This window comes from Humulus lupulus, chromosome X (genome assembly GCF_963169125.1).
Source record: "Humulus lupulus chromosome X, drHumLupu1.1, whole genome shotgun sequence".
NCBI lineage: Eukaryota > Viridiplantae > Streptophyta > Magnoliopsida > Rosales > Cannabaceae > Humulus > Humulus lupulus.
In genome coordinates, this window is record NC_084802.1 from 27,962,144 (window position 1) to 27,972,041 (window position 9,898).

General features: G+C 36.4%; 1 protein-coding gene across 1 annotated transcript; it reads left to right on the plus strand.

Annotated features, from left to right (window-relative positions):
- Positions 1-6,579: 6,579 nt before the first annotated feature.
- On the plus strand, positions 6,580-9,324 carry LOC133807428 (ras-related protein RABH1b). The gene is made up of 6 exons (XM_062245760.1): positions 6,580-6,900; positions 6,992-7,062; positions 7,679-7,767; positions 8,193-8,304; positions 8,426-8,516; positions 8,909-9,324. Exons 1-6 carry the CDS (start codon positions 6,784-6,786, stop codon positions 9,053-9,055), a joined length of 627 nt encoding a protein of 208 aa, XP_062101744.1. The 5' UTR covers positions 6,580-6,783; the 3' UTR covers positions 9,056-9,324.
- Positions 9,325-9,898: the final 574 nt, after the last annotated feature.

Sequence of the window (9,898 nt, forward strand, 5' to 3'; positions counted from 1 at the left end):
AAGATAAAGACTCTTTACATAAGGATTCAATACATATGTATATATCGGATACAGAAAATAGGAGGAGGTAGAAGAAGAGGATGTTATTGGCTTTATAACGTCTTTTCTTCTCCTTTTTAAATATTTCTTATTTTAGTTAGTATGTAGAAGATTTTATTTCCCATTTTCATTCAAATCGAAGGTACAAGGTATGATATTAATCAATACTAAAGATTCTAGCTTCTACAATAAGGCCAAATTATTACACTCGCAAATTTGAAGAGATTGTAATGATGAGATATTTCCAATTGTATTTGTAAGGAATTCTACATCCTTGTCTTCATTTATATTCATGGTTGTCAAGTTTTTCAATTCAGATAAAGATAAGAAGGAGATAGTAGAAGACGAGGACGTTGCTGTTGTTGATGTTGATGATCCTACTGCCATACCATGATCATAATTCTTGATCATTACTATCTCTTTTAATGGCTTTGAGCTACAATTCCTCACATCTAGCTTTTCAAGATTTGGAAATAATGTCATGGAAGTGAAGTTAGGGTAGTTGTTAACCACTAGAGAAGAAAGATGAAAGAGGAAAGAAAGGTGCATTAAATGGGTTTGAGCTCAGTTTTGGTTGGCATTATGAGTATCCTCCTGTCTTTAATGCCCTGAAATCCCTAATGTGGTTTAATGGTTGGAAATTTAGGTCGGGAGGGTCATAATTGATTTATTTTGTCATTAAACTATTATATGCATGTGTTATATGAATTATGTTATAATATGATGTTAAATGCATGCATGTGGGTCCACATTTCATTACAGGGGTATTTTGGTAATTTGGCCCGTTGAGGGCATAATTGTATATTTTGGTGCATGCTTGTAATTTATTTGTCGAGGCTACATTATAATGTGGATTTGTTCGAGCTATTTGGCATGAGATGATCTTTGAATGCAATTAGCGGTTTGGTCATAATGGGATTAAGTTCGAGGCTCGGGGTGAGTCTCAGGGTGATTTAATGATTAGAGTGTTGCCGGGAATTAAAGGGTAACGAGATATGAATTATTGGTATTGGAGAGTAGCGGGAATTGGATGGTGTTAATTATGATTAACGAAATATGTGAGAAAGGACAGTTTTACCCTTGGGAACCTTTAGAAACCTTTATTTGACCTAGGGGCATTGTAGTCTTTTCACCCCTAGGATTGATATATGCCATTGAAGGCTGTAGAACTTTCAAGAAACAGAGCATAGAAAACCTTCTCCCGTGCATCCTTTCTCCTTCATTTTCCTTTGGAATTCTTGACCTCAATTTGAAGAAACAAGCTAGGAAATCAAATGTGGGAGCTTAGGAACTTGGTTCATCCATTGAAGAGGACTCAAATCCCACTTGAGGTAAGAATTCATCCATGAATTTAAGTTATACTCTGTTTTTCTTATGATTTTTAGTCAAGAGATTTTGATGTGGTTAGTTGGGAATTAATGGAAGTTTTGAGGAAGATTACTTGGGTTTTGATGAGGGTGTGATATGGATGAAGTTTTGGGTTTGAATTTGATGTTTGGGACTAGTTTGAAGGGTTGTTTTTCAAGGGAAATCGCAAGGAAGGAAACTAGAAAGATTCTGGTCTGTAGTTGGCGCTGCAGCGCCATTCCTAGCGCCTCAGCGCTAGGCAGGGTAGAGAGCTGGGTCTCTCTGACTTGAAATAGCACCTCAGCACCACCTAATAGCGCCTCAGCACCAGTCCATTTTTCAGCAAGCCTATTTTAGGGCTCGGGATGACTTTTAAGGCTCGGGGATGGGTTCCTTCACCCCATTTGGGTGGATTGGGAGTCTCAAGAGTGCGGGATTGATCCCGGGAGTGTGGTTTTAGATTGTGAACCTTTTATTGATTTACTTTATTAATGGATTCCAATTGGTTATGACTAGGTGACCGCTAAGGAACTAAAGAGCAGATCGTTCTCAAGGGTCGTTCTTTTATTAGTTCTCGCTCGAACCCGAGGTAAGAAGATTGCACCCTGTATGTGACATGTGTGGTTATCATTGAGGCATGTTGGTTGTTAAATGTGAACATTGATTGCATATTAAATGCTTAGCAAATCTTGCTTACTTGTGTATGACACTGACTATTCAGAATCGGCACTGGTCGCGTGTTACGGACCTAAAAGTCAGAAATGGCATAAGCGTCATGAATGCAGAGCCGATAAAAGATTAGATCTAATCGATATCAGCGTTGAATGACTCAATGAGTATTAATGCTAGACCAATCCTAAGGTCGATGAAAATTATAAGCGCTTGTCTAGTCTATGACTAGTTACTTAGAGTCAGGGCCAAAGGCCTAGGTGACGGTTTGTCACATGGCTAAGGAAGCGGAATCCCACAATTGTGACTCTATGGTCACTTGGTAGGTTTATGTTGGTGACTATTCATCAGATACCTACCTCGTTTAAGCTAGTGAAATGATCACATATCTGTAAAGGGTACAGAACCCACCTTAGTGACTTTTATAACGGTCACTCTCTATTTTGGACTAAAAGTCCTGAATGATTATTATGATCATTGTTGATATTATATTCATGCAGTATTGAGTTTTCTTGCTGGGCTTTGGCTCATGGGTGCTATGTGGTGCAGGTAAAGGGAAGGAAAAGCTCACCCAGCCTTGAGTGGAGAGCTTAGGTGGCAATGTGTACATATGTGGCCGCTTGACCATCACGGCCAAGGAGTGCTCAGGGGAACTAGGGGGTTTACCCTATTTTTGCCGCTTAGATCGGCGGGTTGTAAATTTTATACAATAATGACCGTTTTGCATTGTAAATAACTTGTAAACATCTTTATGGGCCCATGAAAAGTTTTATGTTTTAAATAAAATATATCATTTCCTTTTGATTGGTTTTCCACCTTAACCTATTAATAATACCTATAAGCACGTTTTTAACCAAATAACTAGATTAGTGAGTTAAATTCACGGTTCAACATTCACCGTAACGGTCTTGGGGTAACCAGGGCGTTACACTGTCCCACTCTCCACCACCTTATCAAATTAGGACAATCTCATATTGAAAGTGCAAAGAATAGTGATGAAGCATACAACTCATATGATATGTACTCCAAAATGTCAAACCCTGTCAAGATTAAGTTCTTGAAGAGAAGATAGTTGTTGGGATTTGCTACAGTAGTGTAAACTCAAGATAACAAGATTAGTGAGCGATGACAACCAATTTGCAATTCTGATTCCCATATAGTTTTTTTTTTTAATTTTGATGAGGTTGTAGGGCATCTAATGACATCTCATCACTCTCAAATCATTTCTCTTGTAATGGTGTCTACTGCCACATCATCACAGCATACACTTATATGTTAAAGATGTTTTTACTTGTTTAAATGTGCAGCACTGCATTCCAAAGGAATGTATTTTCCACATTTCAAAATAATTACTAAGGATCCTTTTAAGCTATTGAGGCTGCTCAATTCCTCAAGCCCGACAACATCCTTTGACCTAGAACTAGAATGTTTAAATAAATCTAACTTGCCAAGAGAAGTCATTCTACCTAATCCATTCGACGAGTTAACCTAACACATAAATTTAACATAAGATGCCTTAACTTTAACAATTTCTCTATGTCTCAAGGCAATATCTTAAGCTCATTACAACATTCAAGATTCAAAGTAAGAAAATTTTGCAATCCAGTTATTATTGCTGCAGAAAATAAAATAGGAACGAAATTACCGATATAGTTTTCTGGGTTAAGTTAATGACCAATTTGTTCTCTTTAAGATGTTTCATGGCTCTGCCCCAAGTGTGCACAACAGCCTATCAAGGGCACTGTCTCCAAGACAAAAAAACCCAGTTTGTCACTGTACGATATCCCTCTGCACCGAAGGAAGTTGTTCACATACATCCCTTAATTGCTCAAAAAAACTCAGAGAGGAAAATCAATATTTATGGAAAACTTGGAATGTCCTTGTATTCATTGTTCTGTATATCTCTTAATTAAATATCCAGAAAAATACAACTGAAAAGAAACATTGGTCATGGGGAAAGTGGTAATGTGCAAATCGTATCCAGAGTCATTCTTTAAGGGTGGTTGATGCCTTCCGTTTTGGTTCCTTGGAAGGTTCCCATTTTGATTGTTATTTCAAGGATTGTTGCTGGATTAGAATTTGGATTCGGCTTGCGATTCTGATTCTTAAAATTTTTTCTATTAGGCTTCAGAACTGCACCAATGGACTGCTTGGTGTTGTTGTTGTTTGAGACAATGAGCACCTCTTCTTTGTGGTCTTGGTTTCGTGCCTCCTCCTCAATGCAAAGGCGGATAATCAAACTTTCCAAGGAAAACTCCTTATTCATATGTCTGAGAACATTTTTAAAGTCCCTCCAACTAGGGGGTAATTTGTCAATCACAACAACAACTTGAAATTGTTCATCAAGAGGCATCCCTACAGGCTTATCATCAGTCATTTGAAATTTCAGGTAGTGACTGACAACATACTTCATAGTTTCAACCTCCTCAGTGTCGTACTTCTTCTATAATGCCTCCCACATTTCCTTGGAAAATTTGCGTAATCATATAAATCGTCAGACAGACCATTCAAAATAAAATTCTTACAAAGGAAATCATTCTCATCCCAAGACTCTACATCCTTAGTCTGTTTTTCTTTTTCTTTTTCATCAGCAGTCTCAGATACAACAAGTTTAACAGTGTTCAATACATTAGCAACTTTTTTCATGGTAAGGAAAAATAACTTCTTTTGTTTCAATCATTTGAAATGTAGACCCTCAAAACGAAAAGGCTTGTTAATATCAAAAGAAGCAAAACCATAAAACTCATCGGTAGACATGGGAGAAAGAAACATCTTAAAATTGTTGCTGCAAAAAATAAAATAAGAACGAAATTACCGATATAGTTTTCTGGGTTGAGTCACAGACCAAGTTGCTCTCTTTAAGACATTTCGCGGCTTTGCCCTAAGTGTGCACAACAACCTATCAATTGCGTCGTCCCTAGGATAAAACAACCCAGTTCGTCACTGTACGATATCCCTCTGCATCGAAGGAAGTCATTCACATACACCCCTTAATTGCTCGAAAAAACTCAGAGAGGAAAATCAATTTTTATGGAAAACTTGGAATTTCCTTCTATTCGTTGTTCTGTATATCTCTTAATTAAATATCTAGAAAAATACAACTGAAAATAAACGTTGGTCATGGGGGAAGTGGTAACGTGAAGATCGTAATATGAGAAAGAGTAACAAGACTCAATTGGCTGCTCCTAAAACACGTTTTATTTGAATAAGTTAATTAATAAATAAAAAATATTTATTAAAACATTTTCAATAAAAATAGTAAGTGACATACCACACCAACCAGCTAGCTCGGTCGGTCGGACAAACGGGCGGCGCGCGTGTGATGGTCAAGTGTGTGTCTCCTCACCCATGCATACAAAACTGGGTACCCCTTGGGGCACATCCTCAAGGGTAGAGCTCCCACTAAATATACACCCTTAAAAGAGTGTTTCAAATCCATGTGGGACTCTCTCTTTTAACACACAAAAAACACTTTTGTATTTTTAATATTATTTTTAAATAATTCATATATTACAAAAAGTACCAATAATCCCCCACTTGAATTTTTAAAATATATTTTCTCGAACAATATCAAAATCTATAAGACTGTGCATAAACAAAGGTATCCTTCTACTTGAACCTTTACATAGTGAGAACGATTCAGATTACATTAGAGTGACACGAAGTCTTGAACTCTATCTTTGATATCAAACCACACACAACACAACATTTCCAAGGTCTAGTCAAAAGCTTGTGCATTAATGGCCATGCACGTCTATCCCAGTATAGTGAATGCTCTAGAAATTTTGCCCGAAATTTCATAGAAAGCTGCCTCACTTCCACATTCACATAGGCGAGTCTATCAAAAGTACTCCTGTAGCTAGGTACTCCACTCCACATAGAATATAGATCTCATTAAAAGTTTCTATTAACTCATCATCTCATTGCTTCAAGAATTCATGCTTCTATATACTTTAAAGGAAGTAGCATGATCAAATTCATATCACTTCACAACTTGTTATTACCCGTTAAACCTAATTCTTGAGATCTTTAGTCTTTAGGTGGAGTTACCATTATGAGTGAATCATCATTCTAAGTGCAGTAGTCTCACTCCTTTTGAATTTTTATGGACTTTATCTCTAGCTAATTCTTTCGTTAAATGATTTGCTAAATTATCATAAATACGTATATGATCCACTATAACAGCTCCTGTTGAGAGGAACTCTCTAATAGTGTTGTGCTTACAACGTATCTATCGTCTTTTATCGTTGTAATAACGGTTTTGAATTTTTGCTATAGTTGTGATACTATCGCATTGAATCAACACAAATGTTATGAGTTTTTAATAACATGTCTCTTATCGGAATGATTGTCGTTTTTCCGCTACCGTCGGTTATTTGCAACTTCAGACAATTTGTGTGTTCGTTCGTTCATTCGTAGAAGCGTTGTCGTTTAATCAGAGTTACGACACGTCGTTTTATTAGTCGTTAAGAAAGACGGAGCTCCGTTTCGAGGAAACGTCTTCTTCTTCTTTTCTTCTTCTTCTTCTTCCTCTAATCACGCGGATTACAGTCTGTTTTTCCATTTCTCTCTCTACGAAAATTAATGGTATAAATCCAAAAGCAGAGAGAGAAAGAGAACGAGTAAGAAGAAGAAAGCAAAGCATAACATTTTCCAAACAAAAATTGATTTAAACTCTTCGGTCTCGATCTTGATCTGTATCGGAATTGGTAGATCCATCGGAATCAAATGGCTCCGGTGTCGGCTCTGGCGAAGTACAAGCTCGTATTCTTGGGAGATCAGTCCGTCGGTAAAACCAGTATCATCACCCGCTTCATGTATGACAAGTTCGACAACACTTACCAGGTTCTTTCTTCTTCTTCTTTCTTTTTTTCTTTCCTTATGTTCCGTTTTAGAATCTTTATTTTTTGAATTTAGTGTTATATTTTATGTATAGGCTACTATTGGTATCGATTTTCTGTCAAAGACAATGTATCTTGAAGACCGCACTGTTCGATTGCAGCTCTGGTGAGTTTCTTGGTATCAATTTTGTGATCTGTTAAATGGGGCTGAACGTGATCGTGATTTTTTAAAAGCTTTCTCATAATCCTTTAGTTTTGTCTGTTAGATATTACAAAGTGGGTTTGGACAATTTGGTTAGTGGTGGGATTACTATTGCTTTATTAATTGGTGTTTTGGTAGAATTGGGAGTACTTATATGCTTGATGTGATCATTTTATGAAAGCTGATCAATATTTGTCGAGGTTTGAACAAATGGGGTAAACTTTACGAGGGTAATTTAGTATCAGATGAATCACTATTGTCCATGGCGATAGACTTAAGAGTGCACCTAGATTAGTGGATGGTGCCTACATATTTCCATGATCTTACCCACAAGCTATAGGGTTTCCAAAGAGGAGCATTGCAACCATGATACTATCGAAACAAGAATTCTGTAACTATTATTTCTTGTAGCCTGTGTCTTGTATCCATGTACTTTTTAAATTTTAAAAATTCTTTTGGTTAGTGATTAGCATGGTTTATACTTGCAAGATTTTAGGACAATGGTGGAATTTTCTCTAATTATATGCTTATAATTCATTTAAACTCCATGTTTGAAGCTTTAATTGGATATTTAAAACAGGGATACTGCTGGGCAGGAAAGATTTAGGAGTCTCATTCCAAGCTATATCAGGGATTCCTCTGTAGCAGTTATTGTATATGATGTTGCAAGTATGTCACTCTTTCTCACTCACACAAGCTGCCACGCACAGATCTATGCATTTTTTATAAGCATTTATTTTAGGTTAACTATAGACGAAGGCCTAGAAATTGAAATTGGCAATGAACAGTTTAGAAGGTGCTTTATCGTATTACTAAAAATATTAACATACGAACTCATATGCAGACACTTAACAAACCATGCAAAACGAACAAGTAAAAAAAAAAAAAAAGGTTTGGCATTGGTTGCCATCAAGTACCAAGAATTTATTGAGTTTTTTTTTTAAAAAAAAAAAAATTAGTGGAGTAGACTTTGTATGTTGGAACTCTCTCAAATGCAATATGAACTTGAAAGTTAATTACTATGTGAATATTTAGGCTTTATAATATGTACGAATAACTTTACCAATTATATTGGCTCCATTTCGTGGGTTTAGGCAGACAATCATTTCTAAATACTGCCAAGTGGATTGAGGAGGTTCGTACTGAGCGAGGGAGTGATGTTATCATTGTACTCGTTGGAAACAAAACAGACCTTGTAGAGAAAAGGTAATAAAGTTCTACCTTATATATTTGTAGTTGCTATTCTAAGGTTCTGTTGTTGATTCAATGGAGTCTTTAGTTATGTGGTTGTGCTCAACCATTTAACATCTTTTGAATTTTTGGACAGGCAAGTTTCAATAGAGGAAGGAGAAGCCAAATCTCGTGAACTCAATGTTATGTTTATTGAAACTAGTGCGAAGGCTGGTTTTAACATCAAGGTAAGATTTTATTTTCCAGATGTGAGATTGTTTGTGCTGTTGATTAGATACTAGATGTAATTTTTGCTGGGGTCTTACAACTAATACTATCTGCTAAAGATTTTTTTTTAATCTTATTGTGAGATTAAGCAACTGTTTGCCAAAGATCCAAAATATTTTCTCCAAACATAGTTTGAATTTTTAAGTCTGCTGTTAGATGTTGTTTTCACATAATTGTGGTCATGGAATTTAACTAGGGTGCTTCAATCATTAAGACTTGAAGCTATGTTGTGTATTTCCGAATTGTTGTGGGTAAATTACATAATGTGCCTAATTGGTATCTTCCACACTGCATTTGAGCGACCTTTAAAGAGAGGTTTGCTAAGACTTATTTTTTCAATCCCCTACAACAGGCGTTATTCAGGAAGATTGCAGCTGCCTTACCAGGGATGGAAACACTCTCATCAACGAAACAAGAGGATATGGTTGACGTCAATCTCATGTCTTCCAACGCAAATACATCGCAATCACAACAACAGTCAGGCGGATGTGCCTGTTGATTTTTTACCCTGTTGAATGCAAGCTGTAGTTTCTGTTGCACCATTTCGATCCTGTTGTTTGTAAAGTTAAGCCCCTGCTTCACCTTTTCTTTCTTTTCTTTTTTTTTAATAGAACTTTGATCGTTGGTATATTATTGATTGTCGAAAAGGTTTAGTAGGCCCTTGTTGGGCTATAATGATTAGAAACTGAAAGCTATTTGAGATAAAGTTTTCACATGAGAACTCTTCGCATAAAGTGGTTTATTTTACAATATCGTTTTTGTGGTTGACCTTACTTTTTCACTGCTTTTTGGCCTTTACAAGTTAGAAAGGACATTGGTACATACCGTCCACATGTTTATGTATATTTTTTCTTTTATAAAGCCGAAGAGCTTACAATATGTTTCTGTTTTTTTTGGTCTAATAGTCAGTAATACTATTCAAGATTGAACACGAGAGATTAGGAGAGGGGCTCTTCTATCAAAGAAAAATCATTGTCTAGCCAAATGACATGTTTAACCATTCCATAAGCCACAATATTAAAATTGCATCCAACATAAGAGAGATGTTCTCAGAAGATTAGACGATAGAGTTTTAGTGTCGGTAAAAAATTTCACCAATTACATTCTGATAAACATGTTGCAGCGTACAGGTAAACCCAAGAAAGAGAATCACAAGACACTTTATTAACCAGGAGTTCTAGAACATGAGCCCAATTCAATGCTGCTATGCTGCTAGAAGAGCAAGACCATCTGCGTGAAAAACTTAAAAGTTACCGGGACCACAAAGCAAAATACATATCCATTGTTTTGTGAAACCAAGGAGAAAAGACATACCAATTCGAACCAAAGCCCCCTTTGGTTA

Coding starts and splice junctions, on each gene's coding strand:
- LOC133807428 (XM_062245760.1), top strand. CDS start 6,784: ATGGCTCCGGTGTCGGCTCTGGCGAAGTACAAGCTCGTATTCTTGGGA. Junction 7,063..7,678: donor ACTGTTCGATTGCAGCTCTG/GTGAGTTTCTTG, acceptor TATTTAAAACAG/GGATACTGCTGGGCAGGAAA. Junction 7,768..8,192: donor TATTGTATATGATGTTGCAA/GTATGTCACTCT, acceptor TCGTGGGTTTAG/GCAGACAATCATTTCTAAAT.